We start from the raw sequence: 16,296 nt of genomic DNA on the forward strand, positions 1-16,296 counted from the left end.
CCGACTCATTTTGCCAGCACGGGTCACTCACATATTTTCAAATAGAAAACTTATTTTAAATTGTAAAACTATTTCACAATATTACTGTTTTTGTTATATTTTGGATCAAATAAATGCAGCCTTGGTGAGCAGAAGAGACCTCTTTCAAAAACAGTAGTGTATATATATATATATATATATATATATATATATATATATAGTGTATATTGAATGTCCACACAAAGATGGCAATATGCGAAATCCTTGTCGGGACATTTTTTGGTCCCAAGGAGGAAAACAGCATTTTTCAAATCAAATCAACATTGAAAATGTAAAAATGCAGAATGTTTTCTGTGATTGGTAGGTTTCGGGGGTGAACGTGATTTGACCAAGTGCAACATGTTCCTGGATCAACATCTTCTTTGATCCTGGAAGAACGTTTCAATCAACCAATCAGATTTGAGGGACAAGTTTAAAGTTTATGTCATGTTTAGGTTTACAATCAGGGTTAGAAGCTTCTACATCACTGTTATTCACATATTATCTCCCTTTGATTTTAGGGATAAGTTATGGGCAGGTTTAGGGGCAGGGATAGGGTTAGGACTAAATTTTCGGACAGAAATGTTGTTCCAGGATCAACAAAATATGTTGATCCAGGAACATGTCTTGCTTAGCAAAATCACGGTGACCTATGCGGTACTGGTGATTTTGATGGCATAAGTTAAATTTTAAATGTGCGACATATTGATACCCACAGCCAATGAGCATGACACAGATGGAGAAGATCTTCTCTGAGTTGGTATTTGGTGACACATTTCCAAACCCCACGCTGGTCAGACTGCTGAATGTGAAATACAGTGCTGTCACATACTTGTCCCTGATTGAGGGGCCAGAGGAGCGGTCACTGACGTTGTACTGCTTGCCGATGGACATGCCCAGATTATCCAACCAGCCAATCGTGTGCGCCAGATAAGGCCTCTCTACATTGCCGATTGCATACCATATGCAAGCCAACCAATGAGCAATCAGCGCAAATATACACATGAGGAGCATGAGGACAGCCGCCCCATACTCTGAGTAACGATCCAGCTTCCGTGCCACACGGACCAATCGGAGAAGTCTGGCAGTCTTCAATAGGCCAATCAGAGTCGTTGTCTGAACGAGAGAGTGCAAACATACTGTAAATTCACACTTACATAATGTAAATAATGTATATAGATAAAAATTACAAAATATTTATTGCAAGAAAGCTAAAACAGTCTGTCATATATTCATATCTCTAGCCATATTTAAGCATTAAAGCTCAGCTGTTGGTGTATATTATATTTAATACCATTTTTTTTTAAATAGTCACTATGGATTTGTTAAAATCCAACACTCAGACTTTGAACAATATGAATAGCATGAAAAAGCCTTCATTGTAAATTATAGAACTCTTAAAATAAATCAAACCACACATACATTTGCATATACATATGCTCACCTCTTCTGATCCTGCCTCAAATATGAGCAGGTCAAAGGGTATGGCTGCCACCATGTCTATGAAGAACCACCCCTTGAAGTAATGCACAGCTATCTTAGCTGGATGGCTGACCACCTCCTCGTTTGCGTTGACGTACGTAGTCCGGAAATTGATAAGAATGTCTACAATAAACATAATGTCCACTATGAGGTCCACCACGTTGAGAGGACTGCAGGAATAACCACACTCACGTCTCCTCTCCTCCTCCAGGTCATTGAGCAGGAAGGCTGCACTGTAGGGTGTGAAAATAGCGGTGTAGATGACTAGCAGCAGAATCAGCCAATCCCAGACTGCCTTAAAGGGGCTGTAGTGTAGAATGGTGAACTTGTTGATGCCTGGTGTCTGAAGCTTATACTCTGGAAGCACGTCGGCGCCTAGCGATAACACCTGAAGCATAGAGATGTGGTTACTATGACTATAGTGCTTTTATATTTTGCAACGACTAGCAACAATATCAAAAGCTGCTAAATCAGAGCCTGGAAACAACACAGTGACTCATGTATGAAATGTACACATTATATAGTGTCGAATGTGACGATTATTTCTCTTAATTGGATTCAGTTATAGTTTTCATGATGTTAATAATAATATTTTTTTTTTATTAGAAATTAGATTATTAGTATGGTCATGTTTATGGATTTTAGAATGTCTTAAAATTTGGTATAGCATACTTTTACTTAAATGACAACATGCACCCGAGCTGAGGTTTATACAGTTTATGCAAATCCTGATGAGGATGATTTGAAAATGATCCAAAGAGCAACTTGTTATTCAGTTTAAGCCAGTTTTTTTGGGCCTATTTGTGGGCCCCATGGGCGTGCTGGTCTGAAAGCGAGGTGTGTTCAGGCGCAATGTTGGCGCGTTGCTATTTTGAGGCAACTGAAATAGACTGCAAAGTCAATGGCGCAGTATTTGTTTTTGTTATTTAAAGAGCGCATTAGTAATATACGCCTATAGGAGGGTGCACAACACACGTACACTCTGCTTATTACACACACAGGGACGCGTAGCAGCACACAAACATGCCAAATATTAAAAATAAAAGGATTACAATGTAAAATATTAACATTGTTTACATAAAGATATGGTGGAATCTGGCTTGTCCCATAGATGGTCTGCTTGCACGCTTTAACCTTGCGCACAAGCAGATCCGTTTCCTCACTAGAGAAGCGTTCAGTCTTTCCGCTTGCAAATTCCACCATGTAAATAGCAACCCGCCTTGGTGCAAGCGCAACTGGCTTTTAAAGGGAATGGGAAATGACACTCTGATTGGTTTATTGCACGCTACGCCCAAAACACACCCATTACTCATTAAGAGAATAGGGACAACCGTTTTTAGACCATGCGCTGGGTGCGCCGACCATTTTTCCCATCGTTAAACTAGCAAAAGTGGATTCGGACACACCCTAAGTGCACTTGAGCTGTACGCTTTAGACCATGCGCTTAGATCATTAAAATAGGGCCCTTAGGATTAAATGCACAGTTTTTGCTACTGTACCTTTAAGAATAAAATATGTAAATTAGTTATTCTTTCTGTACCAGCACAGATCATACTGTAGTTCAAGGCAGACCATGTTCCTGAACAATAAATATCCATTGATGCATAAACTTGGGTGGTTTTATGTTAATGTAATCACATTCAGGTGCCAAAATCATGAACATTTCTGATCAAACCATTTCTTCCGAAAGATCATGATACTGTGTCTACTTTTTAGAAATTTTGGGGAAAGAGAAATTGAAGAAAGAGAGAGCAATACATCATTGCTTATGATGCAAATTTCATGATCCAGCTTTTAGATGGCAATGTTAAAGCAGAGAGAAGGCCACATGGTGACAGGTCACGGCTGATGCAGCCATAAGTTAATAACGGACCACAGCACACCATCCCAGCCAGAGAAAAAATTACAAACAGAAAGGCTGTTATGTCCTTCCCATCAGGGAACCAGGCTGAACGGAAAGGACCAGCCTGGGTGTTCAGTAAGCAAATGAATGCATATCATTATACAGTATATACCACATTATATTACAGAAGCATACAGAAATACCCTGGGTGCCTATTATTACACATGAGTCAACAGCTGCTTAAGTTTGTACAGCAATCTATGACAGCATGCGTGTGGGACATACTAGGACAGTCTCAATGTCACAGAGACAATTCTCCTCTTCACTCCTCTACTGATACAGAGAGGATGAGAGATCATTTCCTCTTGCTTTCTGTTTCAGTAATTGCCAAGCCTTCATCTAGCCTTTGTGTGTATTTGTGTCATGGAGGGTTCTCTCACTTCTCACGCACGCACTTGCTAAATAATGTAGGTTTCTGCTGGGAAGCCCATGGGGTGCGGACACTAAGAGGTCACACAGGAGGAAATGTTAATACAATTTAAAATAAACATTTTCTTTTTATTATAATATATTTCAAAATGTAATTTATTCCTGTGATGGCGAAGCTAAATTTTTAGCAACCATTACTCCAGTCTTCAGTATCACATGATCCTTAATATTTGTGTAAACCATTAAACCTTTTTTCCAGGAATCTATGATAAATAGAAAGGTCAAAGGAAGAACATTTATATAAAATAGAACTTTTTTGTAATATTATAAACGTCTTTACTGTCACTTATCTACAGACCCCAAAAACATTTTTATTTTATTTTTAATTTAGTGCTCACTCAAAATGGGTAAAAACGTTCAAAATAATAGTGCAGGTCACAAAAGTTCTGTATTGACCAAGTCCGTCATAATTAGTATAGAATAACTGGAGCTGGCTGTAAACTATGTGTTCACCTAATTACTGTATCAGCCAGCATCCCTGTGTATCCGTAAGCATGTCTGTGTGTCACTTGATAAGTTGTGTCCTGCCAGAATGACGTTGTCCCTGCAGTGGATAAATGATTGGGATTTAATTATTAATCAATAATGCAGTGCGGTAATCAAACTCTTGCTTTTAGTGTCCTTTGTATGCTTACTTGCAAATCCACCTTTTCAGCGTGTACACAAGTTCTGTTTATATTTGAGATACTGTGGATAGCTTGGTTATTTTTATTCTAATATGAATGTGTTAAAAACACAAGGTTGAATGTGAATATGAGTGACTCATGAGGAACTTTTTCAGTTTAATATTTGAGGATTTTTCAATACTATTAAGAAGAGTATAAAGAGATATGATTAAAAAGGGGTCAATCAGAAAGAGTGAAATCACATTTGGCATAAAGGTTGAGGGTGTGTGGGAGGCTGAGTTTCAGGATTAGATGCCAAGACCCAGTTTAATTAGAGTCCAACTCTTCAACCAGCACGACTCAAAGGATGAAAAAGACGAAACAAGCCATCTGTGTGTGTACAGTAACTGGCCATCTGGTTAGTTATGGGCAACAAGTCTATAATGTGGCAAACAAACAAAAACAGCACCACTGACAGAAATAGACAGAAAAGGAGGGAGAGCAACACAAACTGAGACAATATTTTGCATATGTGTTTAGTCACTAATGGTGCATCTATGCATATACTGTACACTTTCAACCCTACTATGCTTTGTACTATAATAATATAGTTTTATTTACTTCATGTTTCACTATTAGTTCCTACTACTTATTCCAGATATGAAGTGTATACCATGTGGTTATATAATACATGTATGCTAAATAAAGTTATTTTTTTAACTTCACTTTCCTAACTAATCACCTTAGGCGTGACCAACTATGGTCCAACTCCTGTGACACCACGTCTGTCTCTGACAGAAAGGTCCCCACCTTTATCACTCAGGTTGACCCCGATTGAAATCATTCACGCTTTCTTCCAATGAGGGACTAGAAGCTCTCTCAGCACATCCAAATTTTTGTTGTCGTATGGGGTGGTGTGGCGCAATGGATAAGACACATGCCTTTGGTGTGAGAGACCCGGGTTCGAATCCACTGTAAGACACCAATGTGTCCCTGAGCAAGACACTTAACCCCTAGTTGCTCCAGAGGCGTGCGACCTCTGACATATATAGCAATTGTAAGTCGCTTTGGATAAAAGCGTCAGCTAAATGAATAAATGTAAATGTAAATGTAAATGTTGATTTTGCTCAACTGTTCATCAGGCGGACCGTCAATGGATTCCGCCACTGAACGCAACATCAGTTGGATTTGATTTTTTTTTTTGGAACTTTTATTTAGAACCACAGCATTACATACAATATAGTATGGCACTGGGTTTTAACATGTTAGTCCATCATGTTCCCACAATATTGACAAATTCTTCAAAACTTAATTATATCATACACATTATACAGAGAATGAAAACAAATACACCTAGTACAGGGGGTGGAAGAAAAAATAAAATAAAATAAATAATAATTGAGAAAGGCAGAGATGAACACAGTATTAAAGGCATTACAGGAGCCCACCTCTTTAAGAAAACCGTTTTCTTAAGTCGTAATGCAAATGTGATTTGTTCCATTTCGTACAACTCCCATACTTTTTGAATCCAAGCGTTGTATGATAGAGGGTCAAATTTTAACCATCTGCATGTAATACACTTGATGGCTGCAGCGAGTAAAATTTGTTGTAAATATATTTAATAATATAATAATATATTATTAAATAATATTTAATAATATAGCTCTACCCTCAAGGCCCTCTGGACACACACCTAGAAGGGCTATTATGGGGTCTTCTGGGATTTCATAATGGAAGAGTAATTTCTTAATTTTGGACATGACCACAAAATATGGGTGTGGTTACCAACATGCTGGCCACAATTTCTCCAGCACTTGTCTGAGCAGGATGGATTCCATTTTGCAATTATCTGTGGAGTTCGAAAAAATCTGGTTATTATCTTCCATTTGAATTCCCTCCAGACATTAGAGTTGGTCACGAGATGTACAACGAGATGTAGATGTCTCCACAAGCTTCCTCCCAAGTGTCAAGGGGGACTGTTTCATTAATTTCGGCCTCCCATTTTTACTTGATCTGTAATGTGTTATTTGAATTCTTAGACAAAAATAACAGATATCCTTTAGAAATAATTTCTTTGACCGCATGCCCAATTTGTATTTCTTTAAAATAAACTTCTTTTGGGGAGGGTTTTTTAATAATTTCTAGTTCCTAATGCGTTGTGAGGAAATGTCTCAGTTGTAAATATCTAAAAAATTCAGACCTTGGGAGTGTAAATCCATTTCTTATTTGTTCAAATGATTTAAGTGTGTCATTATGAAATAATTGGTGCAGATAATCAAGTCCATATTGTGACCACTTTTTGAAACCCACGTCTGTACGAGATGGTGCAAAGTCATTAAGATAGCCAATGCTTGCTGCAGATGAGATTTTCTAAGACAAACCAAATGATCTTTGTATAGTTCTCCAAATTTTTTAAGTAACTTTGGTCCATTCACCCATGGAGGCATTTTTTAATGATACACTGGAAAAGGGTACTATTTTAAGGGGCATGGAACAGAAGCACTTTTCAATATTGATCCACCGGGTTTGTGTGTCTTCTCTCATCCATGAAACCAGGGGCCTCAATTGAGCTGCCCAAAAGTAAAACCTAAAGTTTGGGAATCCCAGCCCGCCATTTGTTTTAGGCGATTGTATTTAAAGCAAAATTCTTGGCCGTTTTCCTTGCCAAACAAATTTAGAAATTATTTTATTAAGCAAATCAAAGATAGATTTTGGCACTTCTATGGGTAACATCTGAAACAATCTCAACAGGACATTCATATGAATAGATTCAACACAGCCAATCAGAGAGAGAGGGAGAGCTGTCCAACCATTTAAATCTTCACTAATATTTTTAATCACTTTTTTATAGTTTGTATCGTATAACTGGTCCAAAGAGGAGGGAATAAAGATGCCCAAGTATTTAAACTCATTCTTGGGCCATCTGAACCTGCTTTTAATTTGCATTTGCATTTTGATGTCCATTAACATCTATGGTCTCGTTTTTATCCATATTCACTTTAAATCCAGAGTAGTACCCTTACTTGAGAATTAGCTTTTTTAAATATGGAATTGTTGTCTCAGGTTCTGTTAGGAAAAGTAGGACATCATCGGCGTATAACGACAACTTATGTTCCTCTTCTCCAATTACAATTCCCTTAATTGCACTGTCGTCCCAAATGAGTTGAGCAAGGGGTTCGATGCTGATAGCAAACAGCAAGGGCGACAATGGACATCCTTGTCTACATCCGCTTTCTAGAGTAAAGCGTCCAGATCTACAACCGTTAATTCTCACTGAGGCGAGTGGATTTGTGTGTGTAGAGTGTTTGGAAAGACTGAGAGTGGCAGTGGCTAAACAACAAGACCCATGTCTGGCCAGAGCTGCCACAAAATCTTTGGCTACTGATGATCATACACGAGCTACCAGCTGGGCAGGCATGATGGAAGCCGAATCCCTGAATATGCCTGAATATGAATATTCTCTGTTTGAAGGCCAGAGTCACATGATCCTTCAGAAATCATTCTAATTGCTGACTTGGTGCTCAAGAAACTTTTCTTATTATTCACAATGTTGAAAACAGTTGTTTTTTTTAAAGAAAGTTCATTGTAAATTAATATACACTCACCTGAAGGATTATTAGGAACACCTGTTCAATTTCTCATTAATGCAATTATCTAATCAACCAATCACATGGCAGTTGCTTCAATGCATTTAGGGGTGTGGTCCTGGTCAAGACAATCTCCTGAACTCCAAACTGAATGTCAGAATGGGAAAGAAAGGTGATTTAAGCAATTTTGAGCGTGGCATGGTTGTTGGTGCCAGACGGGCCGGTCTGAGTATTTCACAATCTGCTCAGTTACTGGGATTTTCACGCACAACCATTTCTAGGGATTACAAAGAATGGTGTGAAAAGGGAAAAACATCCAGTATGCGGCAGTCCTGTGGGCGAAAATGCCTTGTTGATGCTAGAGGTCAGAGGAGAATGGGCTGACTGATTCAAGCTGATAGAAGAGCAACTTTGACTGAAATAACCACTCGTTACAACCGAGGTATGCAGCAAAGCATTTGTGAAGCCACAACACGCACAACCTTGAGGCGGATGGGCTACAACAGCAGAAGACCCCACCGGGTACCACTCATCTCCACTACAAATAGGAAAAAGAGGCTACAATTTGCACAAGCTCACCAAAATTGGACAGTTGAAGACTGGAAAAATGTTGCCTGATCTGATGAGTCTCGATTTCTGTTGAGACATTCAGATGGTAGAGTCAGAATTTGGCGTAAACAGAATGAGAACATGGATCCATCATTCCTTGTTACCACTGTGCAGGCTGGTGGTGGTGGTGTAATGGTGTGGGGGATGTTTTCTTGGCACACTTTAGGCCCCTTAGTGCCAATTGGGCATCGTTTAAATGCCACGGCCTACCTGAACTTTGTTTCTGACCATGTCCATCCCTTTATGACCACCATGTACCCATCCTCTGATGGCTACTTCCAGCAGGATAATGCACCATGTCACAAAGCTCGAATCATTTCAAATTGGTTTCTTGAACATGACAATGAGTCCACTATACTAAAATGGCCCCCACAGTCACCAGATCTCAACCCAATAGAGCATCTTTGGGATGTGGTGGAACGGGAGCTTCGTGCCCTGGATGTGCATCCCACAAATCTCCATCAACTGCAAGATGCTATCCTATCAATATGGGCCAACATTTCTAAAGAATGCTTTCAGCACCTTGTTGAATCAATGCCACGTAGAATTAAGGCAGTTCTGAAGGCGAAAGGGGGTCAAACACAGTATTAGTATGGTGTTCCTAATAATCCTTTAGGTGAGTGTATATATATATATATATATATATATATATATATATATATTACTGAAAAAACAGTAGTGGACATTTCATTTAGCTGATGCTTTTATCCAAAAGTGACTTACAAAGGAGGAAAACAACAAAGCAATTCACTTTGAGCAGGTAATAATAGGAGAAGTGAAAAGCTCTAAACAAATGTAACAAATTATTATATCATTAGAAGTGCTAAACATAAACTTTCAAACATTGTCTAAAATAGTACAGGTTAGAACAGGGAAGGATTTAACAAATGGTGAAAGTGAAGGTGAATGGTGAAGTTTTTTTTTTTAGAGTCAACATCAGCAAGATGCAGTTAAGAGTGAAAGAGTGAATATTTCAGCCATTTCTTGATTATCGCAAGGGATTTGGGTGTCTGGGTAGGGTTCAAAAGATCATTCCTCTAAAGAGGAACCATGAACGTGAATGTTTGGGAACATGATTTCATGCCTTTCCGTAATGGTACCATGACACGCCACTCATTCAACAAATTCAGGCTTCAAAGTGGACGTAAATTTGTAAGAGGCAATGGAGGCAAGTTCTGTGCACAAGTTGAACTTGACGTGGGCAGTGACCAGAAGCCAATGAAGAGAGGTGTACTGTGGACTCACTAAATTAATGGTACACTATGTAACTTTGGCCCTCTAGTGGTTAAATAACAAAATAAAACATTTGCAGGAGAACATTGTTTTGGTTGTGCTTAGGCTCTGCATGACTGTGCGGATGAATATGGTTATCATACTGTTCATAAAACAGTCACTACTAGGCTTAAGAGATATAACCAGTTTGGATAGAAAGGATCTCAAGCTGAATAGCTGAATATATTACTGTAGCTATACCCATTAATAGACACAGTACTTCCTTGAAAATAAATTCAAGCACAGCGCTACAACAACCCATAATGAAATGACCCTTTTTCTAACTCTGTTAGAAAGCTACATATGACAGTTTATCAATAAAATACCTTACTCACTTGTCTCCCTGTTGCTTTTACTTTACTTCAAACACCTCAGTTCTCGCCATTTTGGAAAAGACAAGCCAATGTTTATTTTCGTTTTATTACGAGCTCTGTTGCATTCTCTTTTTGCCAGCAGATTCTCCTCTGTACGCAATTTCCCACGAAAAACCATCCCGCTGGGGAAAAAAAATGTTAAATAGTGCACCTTTAATTATATAAATTACTTGTTTTGCAATGTTTTGAGAGAGGTTCCAACATTACATTAAAAAAATGACTAAATATTAATTTGGAGAATTGGTTATAACATTTTGTTGAAAGTTTAGAAAGACACATTTTATGGAGGGAGAACTACTTTATGACAAATGTATTCACATGTATAATTTACCATTTAATTTATCCTGTGGTGGCAAAGATGAATTTCCAGCATCATTACTCCAATCTTCAGTGTCACATGATCCTTCAGAAATCATTCTAATATGCTGACTTGCTGCTTTAGAAACATTTCTGATTATTATAAATGTTGAAAACCGCAGTGCTGCTTCAAATGTTTGAGGTAACTACTTTTTTCAGGATTCTTTGATGAATATAGATGCACCCACATAAAGACACTCTCAGACATGACCTTGATTGCAAAATTCTAAAGGATTAATTTAAAATATTGCAATTGATACAGTACTACAACTTCTCAATATCAACAGGTTTCTCTCTGTGTTTGTGATGTTTAGTCACTAGGTGGCGTCTTAACTTGTTTGACTTCATATTGTCAGAAGTTAATATTTTGAGGCACGTAACACACTGTGGTCTCTCTTCATTACCAACCGCTGTACTGGTGAATCCGAGGGCAAGATATGCCTCGTCATATTGTCTTTTCACTGCAGCGGACTTGACGGCGAACTGCGCCGGACTGTCTACTGGAAACGGAAAAATGAGCGTTGCAAATCGGAAATATGTCAGAAATAGAATGGGTTATCAGTTTACTGTCAGGGATTGTCCTGTTGTGTCGCACCGCATCCAGTAGACAGCATCACTGATTATAATGGGTTCTACTTCTGGACAAGTTGTTTTGGTATTTGTGAATAATTTTTACGTTTTACAAATTATGTTTACCTGGCACTAGCAGTCCTTTCACAAACTTGCTTAGTGCATAATCATGCATCATTAATTTATTTTACAGGGCTTCCAGTAATACTCAATTCTTATTCTTCAACCGCTCCATCTAGTGGTCTGTAATTGCCCGACAAAAAATGCTACAACCGATAACAGACCACTCAAGCGGGTACTGCGAGTACTGAGGTAATAAATGTCAAATTAATCAAATAGCTGCATAATAAGCGGGACAATTACGCAGTGGGGGATTGTATCACCCTGAAGAGGTTTCTTTTGCATAACAATCTGCTGACTGTACAATATCCCTTAGCCTTGTCGTGCCCCCCAGCTTGGGAACCACCGATATAGTGTGTGTGTGTGTCTGTGTTAGACTGTCTTTTACTTTTACTCCCAGCTGCAGGCCTCTTATTTCTATAATTATTAAAACAACCCTTTATATGTCTGACTTTCCAATAGAGAGACACTAATGTAGAATTTAATAGTAATGAATAGCCTTTGTGAAAGCACTTTGTTGACTCCACTTTGTTTGGGTGTTGCATTTATAATAGTAAACATCTCTCACCTGTGTGACCTTCTCTGTGACGTTGTGTGTCCGATCTTTGACCTTTGGTGCGATGATGGTTTTCTCTGAGGAATGCGGAGATGATGCTCGCTTGTCATTGTTTGTCTCTGAGAAGTTCAGAGTGATGAGAGGGATCTTGTTGATGGTGCTGTACTTGGTGAGGTTTGAGTCAGACGTGGAGCCCAGAAGGCTGGACTTGATCTGATTAAATGGACCTGAAGCACATACACACAAATTATGAGCAATGTACAACTCTCTCTCATCTAGCAGGACTCACATTAATAGTGACATCAACACTGTTTATTGCAAGACAATTGCAAACACAAATACAAAGACAGCAGACGCACAGACAACAGAGACATGCCAACGATTAAATCAAAGAAGTGAAGCTCTAGCCATACCCCCAGCCATCCAAGAGCGCGACACTAGCCAATAAGAAGAGAGCGAAAGAGAGAGGGAAGGGGAGCAGAAAATGATTTAACTTTTGAAAAAGTCAGGAGGTCAAAGATTAGGAGAATCTGGTATCATCTCAAGAACTTTACTGATGTAAACAGATCGCTGAACTAAAATGGTCCACAGTCTTGTAAATTGAAAAGATTTATGATAAGAATACTACAAGAATCTAAACAATCCATTCTCCTGTGAAAACCATGTAGGTTCAGAAAGAGAGGTTTAGAAAAAGAAAAGGGAGAGGAAGAATAAAAAGACAGAAGAAGCTGCCAAAGCTGAAACTTAGTTCTTAAAAAAAGTGATTTCTATTCCATGCATTTTAATGTCACATAAGACATTATACATGCAAATGTCTCCTCTGTCCCTCCGTCACACGTACACTTATTTATCAGTATTTTCTTTGAAAGTATTCTGTGATTGTAAATTTGATGCATTTCGGGAGCATTCAGTGTAAGCCCGAGCATGCTTCATACAGACAGGCAGGCAGGCATGTGCTGAGTAACAGCTCTGTTACCTTTAATACTACGCCCATTATCTGAGAGAGCAATAGATCACAGATGGACAGGGTGAAAGGAGAGAAAGACAGTGAAAGGCAGTCAAAACCATCAGTGATAGGTGAGATCTATTAGGTTTGTAAACTGTGTGTGAGATGTTAGTAATGAACCTACTTATGGAAAGTAGGTTCATAAAGACAATAAATAATTTAGGTGGGGAGGAACTATAAATAATGATTTTGGGTGGATTTAACAATTGTGAATTTCCCCAATATTGCTGCTACTTTTAGAAAACATAGTAAGAAAAACGTATTTATTTTACATTTGCTTATTTCTGTAGTAACTTCAGAAGGACATTAGCGTCAGGATGGAGGGTTTATTTTCAATGGCATCATGGAATACGTTGGAGGATTATATGTTTATATTATATGATTATTTGACTGCATGTTGTTTTGTAAATGAGGCACAATGTAATGGAGAGTTTGCAAAGAAACTTTTGTTGAAAGATGAAGCAGACAACTGTACTGGATCTGACAGCAGCTACATTCACAAACCGCAAGTAAACAATGTCACAATGCTTTGTCTGTAAATAACGGTTTTATATGGATAAGGTTCTTAAAACACTTACTCGCGTGTAATAGCGAGTGGGTGCTGATACTGTTTCCTATGCAGTGATGCAAATCATAACAGTGGCCGTTTACTGACAAGCCTTAAAGGAGTCAACCACTTAAAACAGATCATTTCAGACAGAGGGTAAGAATGACTGTTGAAAATAACAGTTTTTACACATATATATTTGTTTTGTTTTTTGTGCAATTTTTTTTATTAAGATTATAAGAGAACCTTAAGGAACATATTTAAAAAAAGAAAGAAATCCATATCATGACCCCATTTAAAGGATTAGTTCACTTTAAAAAAAACTTTTGCTGATAATTTACTCACCCCCATGTCATCCAAGATGTCCATGTCTTTCTTTCTTCAGTCGAAAAGAAATTAAGGTTTTTTATGAAAACATTTCTCCATATAATGGACTTCAATGGGCCCCAAACGGTTCAAGGTCCAAATGACAGTTTCAGTGCAGCTTCAAAGGGCTTTAAACGATACCAGACGATGAATAAGGGTCTTATCTAGCGAAACGATCGGTCATTTCAAAAATAAATAAAAAAGTTTAAGTTTTATAAGCACAAATGCTCGCCATGCTCTGTTCTGTGATGCGCATTCGTGACGTCATGTAATACGCAATTACGTTGAAAAGGTCACGCTTGATGTAGGCGGAAGTACCGAGTCTTTAGGCTTTTTAATATTAAAACACCCAGGACACGCACACGAAATGGGCATTTTAAACAATAAACTGACACAAAGACATTTGAATATGTGTATATGGTCCTCCTTCCGCACATTTGTAAACACTGACTCGGTACTTCCGCCTACGTCAAGCGTGACCTTTTCAACGTAATTGCGTCACGAACGTCACAAACGCGCATCACAGAACAGAGCAAGGCGAGCATTTGTGCTTATAAAACTTAAACTTTTTTATTTATTTTTGAAATGACCGATCGTTTCGCTAGATAAGACCCTTATTCATCGTCTGGTATCGCTTAAAGCCCTTTGAAGCTGCACTGTCATTTGGACCTTGAACCGTTTGGGGCCCATTGAAGTCCATTATATGGAGAAATGTTTTCATCAAAAACCTTAATTTCTTTTCGACTGAAGAAAGAAAGACATGGACATCTTGGATGACATGGGGGTGAGTAAATTATCAGCAAAAGTTTTTTTAAAAGTGAACTAATCCTTTAAAGTGGCATTTTTGCTCATATAGCAAATGTGGTTAAGGTGTCTAATTTTAAGGTGTCCTTGTAATTATACATACATAAATACTTATAGTAATATTAATTAACTAAATGTTCTTTCTATAGGGTTACGATTAGTTGCATGTAATTATGCATAATTTTAGTTATTACTATAGTAACTACATGTAATGTGTAAAAAGGACACTAAACTAAAGTGTTGCCACAAATGTACGCTTTCATATTTTATATTAATATTATGTAGAGACCACTAGTTTTAAATTGCGCTTAAATGATAATGCTGTGAGATGGTTTACTGGAAATCTTTTTCCAAGTTTTATTAAATATTTTGGTCAATAAAGAACCTTAGTTTTGACAATTACAAATCAAAATTATCACATGAAACAAAATGATAACATTAAAACAAAAGGGTAAGACTCTATATAAATTTTGATATGATATGGAAATGTGTGCATATTTAATATGATGGTCTTTTTCATATTAAAATGTATATTGTATAGGGCACGTTTAATTCAGATTCAAAGCAATGGATATCAGGGTTATAAATTGAATAATGGTACTTCATTAAGTATTATTTTGGGGAATTTATTCTAGAGTACTAATGAAACATGCATTTTTACTTCAAAGTAAAAGGCCTTCAAGTACAAGCTACATATTTCACTGGTTATCATGATGGGAATCTATAATCTTCTTTAAAAGACATATTTTTGTCTGTTTTACTAAACTAACAAGTCACATGACGTTCCTGTGAATTTTACTGCACTTTTATTTAACAATAAAATCAATGTGGCAAGGGAGGAGTGGTCTGCAGTGGGGAACAGGTGCGGAGACGAGCGGTGATGAAAAGGTCAAGTGAATAATGACTAACTCCTGTCTCTAATTCTAGTGAATGGCAGAGAGACGGATATAAGCACCCGCACACCTGGGACAGGGGGAGAGAGACATTTTCCCCATGGAATGTTATATTGTGCTTGGTGTGAGAGAAGAACCCCTGTGTGGATTTGTGTTTGATTTTGGAGTTAACAAAGACTCAGACTTTCTCGCCACCTTGACTTCTTTGTCATTTATATTTGAACCGTTTACAATCAATTTCAATTGGCCTCAGAGCTATAGTCAATCGTCCTTGTGAAGATATATCTCTACAGTCATGGCAACATTTTATACCTTTGACCTAAAGCAATGCTTTTGAATTAAGTTATAGCTATAATTTAATAATTTAATTATAGCAGTTCATAACCAATGATATTCAAGTGCCAAACAACTATAAAACAAGCTGCAGTTGAATTTAATGCTCAGTAATTTCAGGTAACACATTTCAGGATATAGGTCAAAGTTTAACACCTGCCGTGTCCTAGAGCCTTACAAAGTCAAGGCATTGAGAAAATTATTCATTTTAATGAGGAAACCTGCCCTGTCTCTTGATTTCATCAGTCAGTTTCAAGGGCTAAGAAAAAAGATAATTTTTTACTTTTAAATATTTAAGTACAGTTAAATGTGGAAACCTTAATTTGACTCGAGTATATTTTTAGCTAGATACTTTGAGTAAAAGTCTGACACTGCACCCATAACCAAGTATAATTCTCAAGGAAATATCTTACCCTATTCATATGTAGAACCTTCTTTTTTATTTAAAAAAGTTTCTAAATTAAT

General features: G+C 37.7%; 1 protein-coding gene across 3 annotated transcripts in view; it reads right to left on the reverse strand.

The window, feature by feature from the left end:
• LOC311092006 (potassium channel, voltage gated eag related subfamily H, member 7) overlaps window positions 1–16,296 on the reverse strand; it is a gene marked incomplete at its 3' end in the record, with an annotated part of 69,536 nt that overhangs the window by 12,028 nt on the left and 41,212 nt on the right. The window contains exons 5-9 of one of the 3 annotated variants that reach the window (XM_084128229.1): window positions 12,859–12,879; window positions 12,296–12,319; window positions 11,895–12,109; window positions 1,463–1,888; window positions 735–1,134 (exon numbers count right to left, since the gene is read on the reverse strand). In XM_084128229.1, coding sequence (XP_083984355.1) covers window positions 735–1,134; window positions 1,463–1,888; window positions 11,895–12,109; window positions 12,296–12,319; window positions 12,859–12,879 — 1,086 coding nt within the window. The remainder of the gene's footprint in view (window positions 1–734; window positions 1,135–1,462; window positions 1,889–11,894; window positions 12,110–12,295; window positions 12,320–12,858; window positions 12,880–16,296) is intronic. The other 2 variants (XM_084128230.1, XM_084128231.1) reach the window with 2 other exon arrangements.

This window comes from Abramis brama, assembly GCF_963993115.1.
Source record: "Abramis brama genome assembly, chromosome: 11".
NCBI classification, from domain to species: Eukaryota; Metazoa; Chordata; class Actinopteri; order Cypriniformes; family Leuciscidae; genus Abramis; species Abramis brama.